The sequence below is a fragment of the Pinus tabuliformis genome, chromosome 8 (assembly GCF_031772625.1).
Source record: "Pinus tabuliformis cultivar Carrire ecotype Pingquan chromosome 8, CPIR1, whole genome shotgun sequence".
In the NCBI taxonomy this organism is placed as follows: Eukaryota; Viridiplantae; Streptophyta; class Pinopsida; order Pinales; family Pinaceae; genus Pinus; species Pinus tabuliformis.
This window is the reverse complement of record NC_142294.1, coordinates 1,366,894,895-1,366,913,609: the sequence shown is the minus strand read 5'-3', so window position 1 is coordinate 1,366,913,609 and position 18,715 is coordinate 1,366,894,895. Positions and strand designations below refer to the sequence as shown.

At 37.1% G+C, this 18,715-nt stretch overlaps 1 protein-coding gene across 2 annotated transcripts in view; it reads left to right on the top strand.

Annotated features, from left to right (window-relative positions):
- Positions 1-18,715, top strand: part of SAD2 (ARM repeat superfamily protein) — a 164,340-nt gene that overhangs the window by 100,424 nt on the left and 45,201 nt on the right. For both annotated transcript variants that reach the window (XM_089373759.1, XM_089373758.1), the window contains exons 11-14: positions 4,240-4,399; positions 4,544-4,585; positions 4,710-4,828; positions 4,990-5,188. In XM_089373759.1, coding sequence (XP_089229885.1) covers positions 4,240-4,399; positions 4,544-4,585; positions 4,710-4,828; positions 4,990-5,188 — 520 coding nt within the window. The remainder of the gene's footprint in view (positions 1-4,239; positions 4,400-4,543; positions 4,586-4,709; positions 4,829-4,989; positions 5,189-18,715) is intronic.

Below are 18,715 nucleotides of genomic sequence, written 5' to 3'. Positions count from 1 at the left end.
AAGCACTTTTGGTGCTGGTTAATTGTCTTGAATTTTCACCTTTAATACAATGCCCAATTTTATGTGCCCATACTTGGACAATTCGTGGGTGAACTTTTCATTAGCACAGTTATTCTGGTTACAGGCTTAGTCAATCTTGAATTGATTCCGGGCAGTGTTGCAGGAATCGTCTCCCTCACCCCCTACCCACACATGCACCAGACCCCAAAATCGCGCAACGTGTAAAACCAAACTTTGGGTTGGATTTGCAAGGTTCCTGGAATTTTGGAACCACTATGTGGGGAACCATGCTTCATGGACACTCCCAAGGTGTGCCTTTGATGCTCCATAGATTCTTCTTAGATGCTCCGTAATGGTAATGTTAAATTTTTAAAGTAAAAGTGACATACTCAGTATGTTTGAGAGTGGTTTCAACCTCATCAGACTCATATGAAGAAATGGAATTTCATATCCCATTCAAAATTCAGCAAGCTTAACAGTTTTTAAGGTTTCAGGATCAATGGGGTTGTGGCATTTCATTAGAGTCTATTACGTATGAGGGTATGTGATCAGCATCTAATCAAGGGCTCCCAGCCCTATATGAGCCCCAGTGTTCGTGGTATTGATTGTTGAACTTCTTTGTCCTGGCTTTAGAAAAAATGTATCCTTCACTCAAACCAAAATCATTGATCAGATATGTTATACTTTTTCTACCATATTTTAAGGCTCTGGTTAGTCATTTTGATGAAAATTGGGTGATGTTGATTAATGTCCCTAGAGAATCATGGTAGAGGCAAAGGCTAGACAAGAGGAGAAGAATGAAGGATGATACTAGTGATGAGGATCTTGATATAAGTGATTTTGGAACATTGCTTGTGAAGGAGTGGTGGAACATGCATGGTGATACTACCCCACAACTACAACATTTGGCAACATGGGTGCTTTCACAATTGGTGAACACTTCTTTTGTAGAGAGGTCTTTAGCAACTAGCTCAATTTATTGTTCTAGACCATTTGGTCTTCATAATTCGGTGTGTAGATGGCCTCTTTCGTAAGCTTAACTATTTGCTCATGTTATTGTTGGTAGTTGCTAGATAACCTATTTCATTCCATAAGATAATGGTCTACTTTCTATTCTATGACCTAAGAATTTGTATGTTTGTTTGTCATTGATAGAATCTAGATTCTAGATGGTTGATGCTCGAACAATTAATCATTAACGTACTGCGGATGCCATTTCTATCTGGATTCAAGTATGCATGCTTCACTTCCAAGGATTTTTAGAAAATGATTCTTTTGACGCTTCGCTTCTGAGGATTTTTGGAAAATGACTCTTCTGATGCTCCGCTTCTGAAGATTTTTGGAAAATGACTCTTCCAACGCTTTGCTTCCAGAAAATTGCAACTGCTTCATCCCCACTTTGTGCAACACTGATTCTAGGATCAGATTTTGGGGAATGATTGGGCAAATTGAGGGTGAGATGTACTGTGAGATTTGCCTCAATTTTAATATCAGCCATCTCCACTGAATATCCACATGGACATATTTAGACACTAAGATTGCATGAGAAGAAAGGCCTATAGAGTTGCAGAGGCCTTTCTTTTTCCTTGTCTCTTATCCCGTGTTCAAGGAAAGCGTTCAAAAGCTTCAGACTTCAGGAAATCTACCAAGCAATAGTGTACCTTTGATAGTGTACTTCCTCGTGCCCAAACTTCAATCATGACTTTGGGAGAGTTAAGTGGATGAATTCATTGTCTTTTGTTGAAGCTATGTAGTATGTGCCTTAAGGATCCCTTTTCTGAAAAGTTCAGCCTCCATACAGACCTGTAGCTGGGAATTTGAAATGCTGGTCAGTGCTGAAGATAGCTCTCTGCTAGGTAGAAACATTCTACATGTTGTGATATGTATACGAAAAAGGAAAAACCAACCCTAAGGCAGACTTGGACTAATAAATATCTTTGGGTGCATAATCAATTCTTATGATTGATGGCAAGAAATCTAATTTCAAGGAGATCTACAGAAATGAATGGAGGAACACTTACAGTCAAACTATTCTAATACCCATTTTTTTCTTGTTATCTGTTATGGTTCTTTCTCTCGCTTGTCGTATTATCTCCTTGCATGCCCTCATTGTGACTTTGACCAAAATATAAGTTTCCTGTACTGCCATCAAATTGTTGCAATACATCAATCTTGTCAACATTTGGCAACATGGGTGCTTTCACAATTGGTGAACACTTCTTTTGTAGAGAGGTCTTTAGCAACTAGCTCAATTTATTGTTCTAGATCATTTGGTCTTCATAATTCGGTGTGTAGATGGCCTCTTTCGTAAGCATAACTATTTGCTCATGTTATTGTTGGTAGTTGCTAGATAACCTATTTCATTCCATAAGATAATGGTCTACTTTCTATTCTATGACCTAAGAATTTGTATGTTTGTTTGTCATTGATAGAATCTAGATTCTAGATGGTTGATGCTCGAACAATTAATCATTAATGTACTGCGGATGCCATTTCTATCTGGATTCAAGTATGCATGCTTCACTTCCGAGGATTTTTAGAAAATGATTCTTTTGACGCTTCGCTTCTGAGGATTTTTGGAAAATGACTCTTCTGATGCTCTGCTTCTGAGGATTTTTGGAAAATGACTCTTCCGATGCTTTGCTTCCAGAAAATTGCAACTGCTTCATCCCCACTTTGTGCAACACTGATTCTAGGATCAGATTTTGGGGAATGCTTGGGCAAACTGAGGGTGAGATGTACTGTGAGATTTGCCTCAATTTTAATGACACTAAGATTGCATGAGAAGAAAGGCCTCTAGAGTTGCAGAGGCCGTTCTTTTTCCTTGTCTCTTATCCCGTGTTCAAGGAAAGCGTTCAAAAGCTTCAGACTTCAGGAAATCTACTAAGCAATAGTGTACCTTTGATAGTGTACTTCCTCGTGCCCAAACTTCAATCATGACTTTGGGAGAGTTAAGTGGATGAATTCATTGTCTTTTGTTGAAGCTATGTAGTATGTGCCTTAAGGATCCCTTTTCTGAAAAGTTCAGCCTCCATACAGACCTGTAGCTGGGAATTTGAAATGCTGGTCAGTGCTGAAGATAGCTCTCTGCTAGGTAGAAACATTCTACATGTTGTGATATGTATACGAAAAAGGAAAAACCAACCCTAAGGCAGACTTGGACTAATAAATATCTTTGGGTGCATAATCAATTCTTATGATTGATGGCAAGAAATCTAATTTCAAGGAGATCTACAGAAATGAATGGAGGAACACTTACAGTCAAACTATTCTAATACCCATTTTTTTCTTGTTATCTGTTATGGTTCTTTCTCTCGCTCGTCGTATTATGTCCTTGCATGCCCTCATTGTGAGTTTGACCAAAATATAAGTTTCCTGTACTGCCATCAAATTGTTGCAATACATCAATATTGTCAGTGAGAGGCTTAGCTGCAAAATGTTCATTTGATTAAAATGGTAATAGATAACTTGGTACTGGTGGTAATTTAAGGATGGTGACATAAGCAACTGTTGAGGCTGTGGTTTTTACATGATAGAACAAATACCCTGACACTGCAATAATTGTTCTTGCCATATGAGCGAAAACATAACCTGTCAAGTTATCACATTTCTGTCCTTGTTGCTATTTCTAGTTCCATTTTGCGAGCTGTATGTTACCTGCAGTAAGTTCCTCACAAAAGTTTTCACTGTCTCATATTTAATCTGTTTAAATGACACTGATGATATTTCCTTGTCTAGATTTGTTTTTTCTTTCAATTGGTGAATTATGAAAAGTTATCGATTCACCAGGCAAGCAAATGACATTTAATAAGGCTTCCACTTCTTTAAGCAGTGTGCGGCCACTTGAATAGTGAGCAAATTAAGATTGTTCCCTTTCAGTAGATATGATGTAGCAAATTTCTTTTTGTAAAAATATAGCTGTCAGATAATCCTCTTTAATGCATGCGAGCAATAAAGATGTTTTGGGATAAACAGTATTACAATTCAAAACAAAATTTGTAAGGATACGATACTTTCTGCAGATGTTAAAGTTCAATTCACACTTGTGTTTTGGTTGGCCTGTAAGATCTAGTTATGGGTGTTTGTAATATTTTACTAGATAATGTTGCTGTAGATTTTAAGTGGCATGTAAATCTCTGAGTGAAAATCTTCCTTTGCTAAGTAAGTTAAAGAACTGAGTTAATATATACTTTGGTACTTGTCAAAGTCACATAACTATTCTTTTCTCTGGAGTTGCAGGCTGCATGGGTTGCAGGTCAGTATGCAAGTATCAACTTTGCAGATCAGAGAAATTTCAGTGCAGCCTTACATAGTGTTGTAGCGGGTTTGCGAGATCCTGAGCTGCCAGTACGTGTAGATTCTGTATTTGCTCTTAGATCTTTTGTGGAGGCTTGCAAGGGTAAGTTTTCTGATTATGTTCATAACAATCTTTTAAGTAATATTGATGTAAAACTTGTATTTATCAGCAAAGTACACTGTTTTTCTAAGAAGTCTTTTATGATGTAGTCAATCAAATATGAAGTTTGTCCACTTGTTTTGACAGATTTGAATGAAATTAGGCCAATCTTACCACAACTGCTTGATGGTGAGTGGTTCTTTGGACTGTTGCTTGATCTGCCTCACTGAAAGCAAATGAATCGATAACTGTTCTGTTTTACTTTCTGAAAGTTTTTCAAACTTATGACTGGAATCTGGTTTTTCTTTCTCAGAGTTTTTCAAACTTATGAATGAAGTTGAGAATGAAGATCTTGTGTTCACTCTGGAAACTATTGTGGATAAGTTTGGGGAGGAGATGGCACCTTATGCCTTAGGGTTATGCCAGAATCTGGTCTGTATACTCTATCCTATGTTAAATGGCACTTGGGCTTTAACTTAATTAATTCTGATAATTGGCCCTTTTCTTTCTCTTTAAATTTGAAGGAGGAACTTGCTTGGTTTTCTTTTGTTCTAGTGGTTGTTATTTAGGCAGTTGTCTTCATTTTTCTTCAGGCTGCTGCATTTTGGAAGTGTATGCAATCTGCTGAAGCTGAGGAAGACCTAGATGAATCAGGTGCATTGGCTGCTGTTGGATGCTTGCGTGCCATAAGTACAATACTTGAATCTGTCAGCAGGCTTCCCCATCTTTTCCCTCAGGTGGAGCCTATTTTATTGCCCATCATGCAGAGGATGCTTACAACTGATGGTCAAGGTATCTTTTATTTTTCCCTTTGCACTATACAGGACGACCTTCTACAAGAAACAGATTGATCTATGCTTTCTATCTGTTTCTGATATGATTCACATGTCGTTTCTGATATGATTCACATGTCATTTTACATGTCGTTTCTGATATGATTCACTCAACCCTTTATTCTGCATCTATTTTGCATCAGTGTCAATGCATATTATGTTTTTGACTTTGTTCAGCATAAAAGAAGACAATTGATAAGTGTTCCTTCACCTTCCATATTTATGTCGGTTAATTTCAAGTTTCCTGGATTACAAGACCTCTTTTGATTGTGCTTTTTTTATGGCTTTGCATGGCCTCAGTCTGCACCTGTTACTAAATGGAACAAACTTCAAACACTTTTGGAGTAGCTTTAACTGTTGCCATAATTTTCTTTCTTTGACATTGAGAATTAAAATTTGATATTTAGCAATGTCTGTAATATATATCATTCACAATGGTATGTTATCTGCTTGAGTAGAAATTTTGTGTTTTATTTACCTGCTTAAGACTCAGCTTGGTAATGATTCAGTCAATGTAGAGCCGAGGGAAAACATGATAGTGTCTGCCATCCTTGAACATTAGTGGTAAACGACTAAGAATAGAAAGACAAATTAAAGTGGTCCATTTTAAAAAGGGTCAAAGTAATTTCCATTTATTGATTGGGCTCCGATATTGTACAGGAATTAGGCAGTTAGTTCCCTTATGATAAATTACTTGTAAATGCATACAATTGTTGGGAATTAGTTGTATTGTAGTTGTAGAAGACATCTATTCTCATGGTCATGTGAGCCTTATATAAGCAGTGATGTAAATAGAAATAGGGCCAGATTTATCCATATGAGGATTGATAGATAGTTTCTGATTCTGCCAAACTCATGGTGTACCCTTGTTGTTTGTAATTCATTGAGGCTTCTTTGGTTGTCATCAATGTTGCAAACATCGGGATTGGGATAAAATTGGCAAGGGTCCGGAAAACCAAAATATCATCAAAATTGGGAAATTATTAATAAAATTCAGCAAACATTGGCAAAAGCAAGATACCACCAAAATATTGGTAAAAATCGATAAACATTGGCTAGGCCAAAAAAATCATGATTTGTGATTTTATCGCGATAAAATCGAGATGTTTGCAACACTGGTTGCAAAACCAGCCTAACCATTTTGGAATCGGCCGAGCGGACCGAGCCAGACCTCTACATGGGCTGACTCGGTATAAAAATCGAGCTAGACCTCTGCCCGGGCCGACTCGGTATAAAAATCGAGCCAAAGGCTGGTCTATTACCTAACCGGCCGAGCTGGTCATCGACTCGGCTGATTCGATAACAGATCGGCCATCCCAGCCGAGTTCAACATAACCCGAACAAGCCAGTCATATAGTAGAGCTTGATTATGATGAGGATATTGGTCTTGATTTGGATTTACAGATGGAGGCATTAGTGGAACATAATGTCCAGTTAAATGCAGATCCACTAGTACCAGGCCCAACCCCAAGTCCTCCAGTTGTAGGCACTTCCTCTACTCAGCCACGGAGCAAGTGCATAAATCGTCTATTTGAGCATGCAGCTGCTGTGCTTGCTAGTGCTACTACTACAGTTGCAGTTGGAGATTGTGATGAGGAGGAGGAGCCATGGGTTTCCCCGTCTGACTCTGATTCAGAGTCTGAGCCATATGATGTTGGCTTCTCTCACAGTAGCCACTAGCCAGTAGTGACTAGTGAGTCAGTGACTAGTGATGTTTTGTTGTAGAGGCCATTTAAAGCCTCCTTGGTTATGTGTTTTTGTTCTGATCTCTATATATTACATGTATTGGACAATGCACTGGGTGACATTTTGATATAATGGATATATTCATGAGCCTACTTTGATCATATGTTGTCCTCTCTCTATATTCTAATGCTTTGTGTTTGGAAACATGAATGAAAATCTTTAAAATTATGTAATAAATAAATAAATATTTAATTTATTTTTTACAAAGACCGAGTCAATGAAATCAACAAGGCCAAGTCGATATCAAGTCTGAGTCAGAGTCAACCCTTGATCAGTTCAGAGTTCGAGTCGGAGTTTTAAAACATTGCCATCAACATATAAAACCAAAATCAAAGCCATACCTTGGACCACTGTTGAAGTAGAGGTTTGGATCAACACATCATTTTGACTTCACCAAATAACTGATAATGCAGACACATCGAGATCGATGAGCTTGCTTCATACTGCAAGCATAACACTTTTCCAAACCAATATGCTCAATATTGTACAATCAAATCAACTAAGTCAGCTTATCAAAGTTTAGATGTCAAACTAGAACCAATATCAAAATCATCAATATCACAGTATCAATTCTTTAGACCAAGTGACAAGTAGAGCTCTCATCAAGTCATGACTTCGTCTATTGTCATGCCAACAAGTTGTCATTTGCGAAGCAATATCAAACCAAACTTCATCAAGTCATCCTCATGGTCATAATATAAGTCACTAGATGGAAATGCATAGACCAAGAATAAGTCATGCAGGTTCCATCCATTTATCTTGAGGTTACTTCAATACTTCAACCACTATGCTAAGAACAATGAGGCCAATACAAAATCATTATCAAACACCAATATTAGCCACTGATGGTAACTATACCCATATAACATTGTTATTGATGCAAATCATCTGTCGTCAAGTCAAATCATTAGTCATTAGGTCAAATCTGAATTTTGCTATCATAGAGTGATCTATAGTCCAGAACATATCTCAACATCAAGTCAAAGTTCTAAGTCATTATCAAGTATCGTGTCAAAACTCCAAACACTGCTCATCTATATCAATCAGTGGAGTCATGTCAAACTCTTGTAGCACAAAATTTAAACATAATGACATATCTATATGCATGTCCCGGTCACCTGCAAACACAAGTTTAGTCTATATATTCATATTATAGTAAACATTCAAACTTTCCTGCTCACAGATCTTTCTGTTGTTTGCTCCACATCTGTAGGACTGACATCCTTTAGGTGAACATCTGATTTCATGCACAAAACTTCATTTTTGTGTCTAGCAGGCATAGTTGCACCCATAGGGCTTCCTGCGTGCGGTTGGGAAGCTTCAGTCGCACCCTTGGCCTTACTTACGTGCAACTGAAAGGCTATAGTTGCACCTGTAACCCTACTTCCGTGCGATTGAGGCTTAGAGTAAGGGAAAACTCTCTCTTCTCAGATCAGAACTTTGCTGTAGATCAACAATGTCAGATATTTGTCTATTCATGCCCATAAATCATACTTCAATAGTAAAGAATATACATATAATGCCAATGGTAATAGGAGTAAGGATCTTATGGAGAGATTCTCCCTCTGAATGGGAATCCACTTCAGTCATCTTCAATCAAGTCATCAACCTGACTATAATACTATCATGCATCAACAGATCTGTTAGATCATAAAGTTAGACTATATCCACATATTAATCATGGTCATATACGTTAGCATCAACTACTTCACCATGACATCAATCTTTTATCAAGGATTAATGTCAAATAGCTAATAGGAGCATACTTCAAGAAACATGATCGCAACATTACTTCTTTGTAACTCTATCCATCCAGTTTGGGCATTCAATTTTACCATATATCATAACTACTGAATGTCAATCTCATTGTTAAATTTCTATCATCATGGCTACCATGCACAATATCAATAGTATAAAGTTACCATCTATTAGAGTCAAGTTTCTACCCTTCTTCATGGGATCAAGATGTCAAAAATGATAGATGTTAGCCAAACATAAAGTATACCAATATATTAGCAATCAATATTTCCAAGTAGCTTCATAGAATCGGGAAATTAATTATGTAAGATACTTGTTCAACATCAAGTGCACCATTTCATCATAAGAATCTTTCATATACATGCATGAACCATTTGAGAAGGAGACACTCTCATCATACCTTAGGGCTTACCTTGCCATCCAATATTGTAGTTGAAACATAACTTTAGCATGCATACCTTGTAGTATTCAAATACTTGTGCATCTTTTCATTTGACATAGGAAACTTATGGCACTTTGTCTTCTTTTCATCAGGTGCCTCTTTACCTTTTCCAGCTCTAGCTTTTATTTCTTGCATCTCAAATGATCCTCAAGAAGGATGCATCATAAATCAGGAGGAACTTATCTTCAATGAGAGGTGATCCTCCCCTCTTGAACAAACCTTCTAGAGCCATCACTGCCCATTCATCAACTTTATCAACAACCAGGCCCACTAGAGACTATCCCATCTAGGGCTTCATCAAATCTATCAAAAGTGATTGAGCATCTTCAATCTTTGCCATAAACCAGGGTTTCTCTCAACCCTAACCTCATAATATCTATCAAACCCTAATACACGAATTGTCGAAGGTTTTCATCAAACCCTAGAATTCTTTTAGGTCTTGACCATCCTCTTCTTGCTTCCATCAATGGTGTCATCATAGGGGTGATATTCATGACTTTTCTTCAACCCAACTTCGATACCATGCTAATTTTTCTTAGGGCTATATTGTTCTTTGCTTTGATAATTGCATTTCTTCATTAGCACATTAAGTTCATCCCACAACATCATAACATTATTCAGATTTACATCATTATTCAGCAACATATGCAACTATGTAGAAAGAACAATATCATCATCATCAATGCAGCGGAACATAAAGGAACAATAGAAGAAATGCCTTCACACAAAGACACCAGGATTGGTCGGAGATTAGGGCAAAACCCACTATGGGGAAAACCCTTTCAAATTTTTCTTAATAAATCATCATCAAATAATTTAGCAAAAGAGAGTACAATGATCCATATATTCATCTATGCAATTAACCAACAAAAACAAGTACAACATCCATAAATGAACCCAACAAAGCTTATACTCAAAAATCTGACTCAGAAGTCTGTAATGAACTGTCACTGTCTATAGTTAATTGCCGAGCCTTGCAGTCATTGAGGAAAATCTATTGAAGACTGAGATTTCATCTTTTAGGTACTGGTCGCACGGAGGTGTCAAGCGAGCAACTATAGCTTTCCCAATGTCTCCCTTGAGCATGGCATGCGAGCAACTAGGGTCATATCTGGATTGCGAAAACCTTAACTCGCAGTTGCATGGATGGAGAGTTGTCCATGGGATTGGAAGGCTCCAGTGGCACAGAAGAGCTTCTGTGCGAGCGATTGTGGTCGTCTTCATCTTGTGCTGTGTCTGCGACTGAGGCCCCAAACCCTAAATAAGAGATGCGGACTTTAGGCCTTGCAATTTCACCTTAGAGCGAACCTGATCCTCTACAGACGAGCCTCATACATGTGCGAGCCAAAAACCAAGATAGAAGAGTGTCTCATGATTGTGTTTAAATGAGGTAGATGTCACTTGTATTTATAGCCTTCCAAGGGTGTCCACTTTGCATTAGGGCTGACCTAGTCAAATGTGCACATGTGGGATTTTCTTCATAAGTACACTTTCCCTTATTCGATTTGAGTGATCTTTAGGTCAATTTCGGTCCTCTCGAAAGGAGGAATTCAATGCAATCATTATCTCCATCAGGTGAGCTGTCCAAAGTGGAATTTGACTGCAGTTGCATATTTTAACACATCATTTACAACTTTGGATCTGTGAGAAATCTCAGAATTTTCGCATATATCAGACTTCAAAAAGTCTTCTAGGGCTGACTGCACTTTCTCCTGGCTCTTCTAGCCTTCTTAGCAAGCTTCGCATGCCTCTTTGACTGCAAATCATATCTTCAAGTATGTGCAAACGTGTGCCTCTAAGGAGGACGAAGTTTACTCTATAAATAGCTTTCTACATGGGTCCATAAGCCCTCTCTAGGCCGACATTCACTGGCTGGCCGACATGTTCTTGGGAGCTGACTTAGACACTTCCTAATACACAATATTTTTTCTTTGTTACAAGTGCCCAAATGAGTCTTTTACATAATGATAATGACACTTTGACTCATGGAAACCCTAAGAGCATACAATGAATGCTTGACCTAGTAACCAAAGACATAAGCATGAAACCCATGCTTTACAAAATAATTTTCTTTCATCGTTTTGATCAATACATAGGACTCTAGGAGTTACATCAATTATTAAGATCGAAACTAGTTACAATTAACAACACTCCCTCTTAACTTGGGAGGTATTCATAATTGTCCAATCTGTACAAGGACAATACTCCATTTGAAAAGTTCTCATAAGAAGAGTATCACAAACATGTACAATGTTAGAAATCTAGATACCATCTAGACTAACTGCATACCATCTAGACTAACTGCTAAGGTATCAACTCATCTAGGTACCATCCCAACAAGGATCTAGGTGTCATCTAGGTTACCTACCAAGACACCAACCCTAAAAGGGTTCTAGGTATCATCTAGGCTACCTTCCATGATACCAACTCAACAAGGATCCTGGTGTCATCTAGGTTACCTGCCAAGACACAAACTCAACAAATATCCATGTGTCATGTAGGCTACCTGCCAAGATACCAACAAGGATCTTGGTACCATTTAGGCTACCTGCCGAGTACCAACCCTAATAGGGATCTAGGTATCATCTAGGCTACCTGCTAAGATACCAATGCTAAGTACCATCATATGGGCTTTTCAGCCTAAGGTACACCAACTCACCAAACCTCTTTCTAAGGTCATTATTTTCTTTGCACATTTCATCGTCAAGTAACAATTAGGTACATCTCCATCTTCATCATCAATGTGGAATCTTTAATATCATCATTTGTATCAACAATGTTCCTACAACTTCCTCTTTCGATTATGTCCATCATGAAGTCTTTCTTAAGCACAAGATTTACTTTTGTCTTGTTTCTTACATCTTTTTCATACAATCATGTACCTGCAAATTTTTTATCATCAAGTACAACCAAGCAAAATATATGTCTACGAGAGCATGATGTTAATTTTGTCAGTCTAGGGTTTTCAAAGGATACAACTAGGGTTTTAGATATTCTATAATCCCTAAGAAATCAAGATACAAGGTTTTATAAGAGGGAACAAATAGTTAGGGTTTCAGATTGTACTTATTCTAGGGGTTTTCTAATTCAAGTTTCGACAAGGATTTTCTAATCCTAGATACAATTTTTTTAAATAATGTAAAACCATAGATTCCTATCATGTAAAATATGCCATCTTCATACCCTAACATTTTCATAGTCTTTTGGATGTAAGGAAATTGTAAAGATCCTAACATACTTCATAAGCAATGATAATGAATTAATTGATCGTACCTCTTGTTATTACTTACTTTCTGAAGATATGGGAGGTGCTTTGATTTTCAAGTTTTAATACGAGGCCCCCTCTGAATTAAGGTTTCATCTTCAAAATTCTTTCTCTCTTCTAGGATCCCTCAGAGTCTAGCTTCAACCTCTTGACTTTATATTTGATGAATAGTCTTTGAAATATACTTGCAATCTTCTTCTAGGGAGATCATAAATGAAAAGGTTATAATCAAGTGATAATAAAATTAGTTATACTAAGGAAGTCAACAACAATGTAATGAATGTGGCTTCCTCTGGATTTTGTATTGATCTAGATTCATTGAAGTATTCTTATATTCATTCATTTTATTCAGTGTCCGTGGATCAAGCTTGATTACCAAGCTTTAATATTTGAAGTTGTCATTATTTATATTAGGCTCACCATTAACTGCTTTGCTTAGCCATCCTTCTTGTTTTGCTTCCTTCATTATGTACCTGCAATATTCATTAACTGCTTTGCTTAGCCATCCTTCTTGTTTTTCTCCCTTCATTATGTACCTGCAATATTCATTGACAAGTAACACCAAGCAAAATATACAAGTACAAGAGCAAGATTATGATTTTGACAGTCTAGGGATTCCATGGTATCTTAGAGAGGGAGAATTTTTAGGGTTTTCACATCCAAATCCTAAATTACTTGATATTTCCATTTGAAACATTAGCCCTAGGTTTTGAATCCCAAATTTTCATCCAATTCCACCCTCACTAGGGTTTGCGATATACCTTAGGTTACTTGCAAACACTAGAAGTTCAAGGGTTTCTCTTTTGACTAAGGTTTTCAAGTACCAACTAGGACTTACAATCCTCAGATACCAACAATCTTCAACAAGATGAAGACTATAAACCCTTGAACCCCATATGTTCCAAAACCCTAATACAATTGAAGCTAGACCCTATATGTATAAAAACAATTATACGTACCTTGTAGACAAGGACTACATACCTCAATCCTCTATGGAAGTCTACTACAAAGCTTTCTTCACGATCTTCTTACTATTTTCAAGAGTGAAAACTCCAAAGATGCCAATGCCAAAGACTACCATCAATGATCTATTTCTTGAGATGTTTGAAGCCCTTTTGGAAATGTCATATGTCATACTCTTGTTAAACTGTAGGACTTCTTTATTGGCCATTTTTCAGTTTTTGCTTTGTTGTATTAACTAGGGACAAGGACTTTATTCCTATTGTCAATGATTGTTTCTAATATGACATTGGCCCTCAAACAAGGTCTACACGTTATTCACTGTGTATTCCTTTAAAATAAGACCAAAAGGTCTTCCATGTAAGCCAACCTAGATACCTTTACTAGGCATTGTTGACCTGTAGGACTATATCAATGCTCATGTTCATTCATAATGTAACCATAATACGCCTTCCAGATCAGGCCTCTTAACATACCTTCTGAAGATGATAATTAAGGATATTTTGCGGCTGATATTCTACTTCACCAGACATGCAGTTATAGTTTGTTTATTATTACAGAGGTCTCGACCTCTCATTGTAGGTTTCAGTGCTCCTATATAGAATTATAAGGTCAATTTTTAATGCTTCTGAGCTTCGGTATTTAAGTATGACACTTCAGCCTAATTTTTTTGCACACGGGTCTCAGCCTCTTATAAAATTATATGCCTCCTTCGCTCTTTCATAGGGGTATATCTCTTTCAAATCACAATGCCATTTCATTCATTCCTTTCGCTGGTCACAAAACTTGCAATGTACAGGACCCTTGGTTTATATAGATCTGGTTTCCTTTTATTCAGAATTCATATTCTTCTCCTTCTCTCTACCACATAGATGTTCTTCCCTATAGTTTGTGCTTAAAGTGACCCGCCTGTAGCTCTCAGGTCTGAGGCTTATTGATGCCAGTCTCTGAGAATTTTCTACCCTGAATATAGAGGCTCTAGATTCTTTTTATGCATAGAAATATAAGGACACTTTCCAATGCTTTTTGGTCGTGGTCATTAAGCACAAAGCTTGGCATAATTCTTAGGCCTAGACTATATTATGTTCTTCCTTTAGGCCTTAGCTCCATAAACGATATATCTTTGTACCAAAGCCTTGACACAAGTTTTCGAATTTGAGGCTATCTCAAAAAATTTTGGTCCTTGGTCTATTGCATAGGAAGAAGCGCCGAAAACAACCTTTTGCCTATTCATTCCTTCTTTAAATCTCTGTAGCCTTCAAAATGGTCATGAAACAGTGATCCTTTCCAACTGCCTTCAAGGTGAACCTTCGCTTTGATACCATGTTGGAAAATTGATTAAGGCAACATGTTTAACTTATCATTTTCCTTCTTTGAAATTTAATTGTGATTTAGGTTCTTCTTATCTTGATTAGGTTTATGTTCTTATCATCAAATAAATGCCAAAGACAATAAAGATATGTTAAAAATGGACAACTAAAGGTCTAATTCTACTATAGACAACTCATTTGCATGAGATGATGATGGCATTGGATTCCTCTTCTTGAGAGGATCAATTTTGACCTAAGGCACGATGGATTCTAACAAGCAAAAATGTATATTGAAGTCAAGCCCAGAGAGATGGTTTTTGTTAAGGCCAGTCTCACAGTCATGTAGGCTTATGAAGCTCAGGAGACATGACCTTTGACCCACATTGACTTGTATAAATACAAGTTGAATTGAGATCATTTTGGCACATTAACAACAATCTTTTCTTTTCTCTCGTCACATGATTGGGTAGTTCGACATCTCTTCTTGGGCAACGAGTTTTCTCTCTCCTCTTCACATGTGCGGATCTGTTTGACTGTAACTTTTGTGATTTCTAGCGGTTGACATTTCCAATGTACAAAGAAACATTGACCAACATTGACCATGACCTTTGACTACGATTTTTGTGGATTTGAATTTTTCCAGCTAGGCCGCACTTGCAGGCATAAAGATCAAGGCAATCTGTGATGTTTGATCAATGTTGACCACATGACTAGTTGACCCCGTTGATCGAGTTTGACCTGATTTTGTGGCTGCGTTGACTGTGCTGTGATTAGATAGAAAGGTGAGCTTCTCTCATCTTTGACCGAGCTCCTTTGTGGACTGTTGTGGCTACATTCGCTGTTGACCTTTGCTGGTTAGGGTTTGTTGTTGGCTGCTGTTGGCTTCTGTTGACCAGAGACAAAATTGCAGAGATGTTTAGATCTTCTATTGGGCAAGTCAACTTGTCTGTTGACCTTGACTATTGTATCATTGTACTTATGAATTTCTCTCTCTTTGGACATTTGATATTATCAAGAAGCAAAGATTTGTGGGTTTTCCCCCTTGTGGGGTTTGGCCCCGACTTTAAGCCTAAATTGTGGTGTCCTCTTGTTTTGGCTTGTCTTTTGCATTTATGGTTGTTGGTCTTTCATCAGTTACTGTCATATGATATTGATTAATGTGATTGCTAATGGAATAATAATGGGCTAATGGATTAATAAAGTAACCGTCCTAAGAAAAGAGCATGTTAAGCTAAAATTAACATGGTACCAGAGTTAGGTGAGGACAAGCCCAAGCAAGAGGAGGAATGCAATCACAAGAGAAGTTGTCAAGTTTCCATTGAGCAAGGGATTGTTAGAATGGAGAAGAAGTATCTTGTTGCAAGCCCTAGTAATCATGATTACAAAGTCCTCCTTCAACAACTAATGGAAGCAATCCTATCTTGAAGTGATCTAAGGTTGTGTTAAGCCTTCAAGCCTTTTTGAGCAGACAAGGAGTCCGAGGAGAGCTTAGTAAAAGATCCAAGTCTCTTTAGAAATCCAAAAGGTATGTTCTTTAATTCAGTTGAGAAGAGGGCTAGTGTCACTATTGACATTCTTTGAAAGAAGCTTTGGTGAGGACCTGTGGCTTTAATCCTACAACAACTAAAATCATTGAGGCACAATTCTGGGCTCTTTTGAAAAGCCCGAAGTTTTGAAGATATGAATGGCCAAACTTGAATCCACTGTCATCTTTTTGCCATGTTGTTTTCTCCTAGAAGCATGATGGCAGAAAAGAGACTTGAATCTACATTGAAAGGCAGGAAAGACATAGTTCTAGAACCACATTGGAAGAGATAAGATTTGGAAACAGTTTTGAAAATTAGATGAATTTTGTCTAGCAAGAAAGAGTCATATTCGAGCCTCATAAATTTTGAGAAAGTTTGGAAGCCCAAAAATTTGTCTTCAAAGGGATTGAGTCCTTCTTGTGAACCTACATTATAATCTCAAAACTAAAGCTTAGTACCTAATGAAGGACAAATTATAAGGAATCAATTTGGTCAAGCTTTGCCCAAGAACCCGAGTTCTGTTGCAGTCGTATTAAGGTCTTCAGCAAGAAGTGGAGTAGGTTGGGAAATCCTGCCATGGAGCCGAGTCTCCTTGTAGTCTTGAGCTTATCCATATGATTGAAGTTAGATACGAGTTCTACCCTCTTTTATACAAATGACAGTAACCCAGTGATTATGACCCAAGCTACATCTCTGAAATACCTTTGCTAAGGACCATTTGAGTTAAACTAAAAAATTTGTCCTCTATGATTTCGTGGTGCGAAGATATTACAATAATGACAATGATACAAATTACAGTAAGGCAAAGTGATGAAAAATCAAGATAGTAATGCAAATCGTATGACAATGGAGTATGAGAGAATTGTATCCTTGACGTACCAAGTCACCTTGTTATGCTAAAAGTTGATCTGAAATAGGTGTTTGACACACAATTTATTAGGCCAAGGCTTCATGAAAAACATTGATTCAATCCTCTAAAGGTGCGCTCAATGAAGAAAGTTGATAGTAAAAAGTCTTTGTAGAAATGAACAAGGTAAAAATCGAAAAAGGTACATATACTTTTATCATATCATGCATATAATGTTTGCAAAGTTGACATAGAAATCCCTAACATTTAAGGTATCCTTTTGCATATCAGCAAAATCTCATAAATAGAAGGCATGGTATCTCTAGGGTTTTATAATTAACTCCTTAGTATACAGAACTGAAAAGAAATTGAATTCAATTTTACAATTTTTTGGTATCTAGGGTTCGTAATCCCTGGATGGAGCTTGGATTTGAAAATCCTAGATAAGTGAAAACCCTAAATCCTTATTATTTGTTATGAAGCCATAGCTCTTGATTCCTAGGGATTTAGATAGAATCAAGGATATGTAGTAAAACCCTAGCGAGGGTTGATGTATAAGTGAAACCTATGGCTTGTATCAGTATGTCAAAAACTCTAGGTGTAGAAGTTTCCGCTCAAAGTAAACCTTAACAAGGGTTAGGTCATGGGATATCTAGGGTTTGCAACCAAAACCCTTGCTGCACACTTTTTGTAATGATAACTCTAGATTGATAAAATCAACTTCATGCTCTTGTCTTTGTATATTTTGTTTGGTTGTATTTGTTAGTGAATATTGCAGACACATAATAAAGGAAGCAAGATGACCTTGGAAGGTGGAGGGTGTGACCCTCGTTGACTTTGATCTTTTGGAAGGACATTGTTGGAACACTGACTTGGTGCTTGGAGAATGTCTTGGGTCTTGGTCAGAGGTCTTGAATGTATCATTTGGTCTGATTCTATGAGGAGAAGAATTATTTCTGGGTTTTATCCTTGGCGGGGTTTTGCCATGGGATGGAGCCTGTATCTTGTGTCTATCTGTTCTCTTGTGGTCTTCATTATTTATGATTTGATAATTGTTTGATGAACAAGAACATATTAATAAGAAGAATTTTTTTAATAATAATCACACATAGTTATCAAATTAAAAAAGAAATCACCCTTATATGCTGCCCTAATAGATTTCTCAACAGAAGCAAAAGTTCAAGGAGACTTAAGGCAAGGCAATTATTATTAATGTAACTTGATTATTAATTAGAGCAAGTATGAATATCTGTGAGCAATGTATATGACATAGATTCGATTAAGATCAATATGGCAATCATAAGATGTATAAGGTGATAGACCAATGCCTTATAAACAATGCTCAAATATGAATCAAGATACTTGCAAGTAGATTTTTCAAGTCATAATAACAACAATGCTGCATGACAAGGTTAGTACAAGAAACCAGATTATATGCAACTAGAAATATGAGCGACAAGATTAGAAATACAACTTGCAATAAGATGAAACTTGCACTTCAAGTAGAAGATCCTTGATGTAATATTCAAGAGATGATAATCATGAAATTGTCAAGCACAAGGATATAAGGTGAAACTTGTAAGTAAATGATTAGCCCACAATTCCAATTACAAATAACCAATTGAAATGACA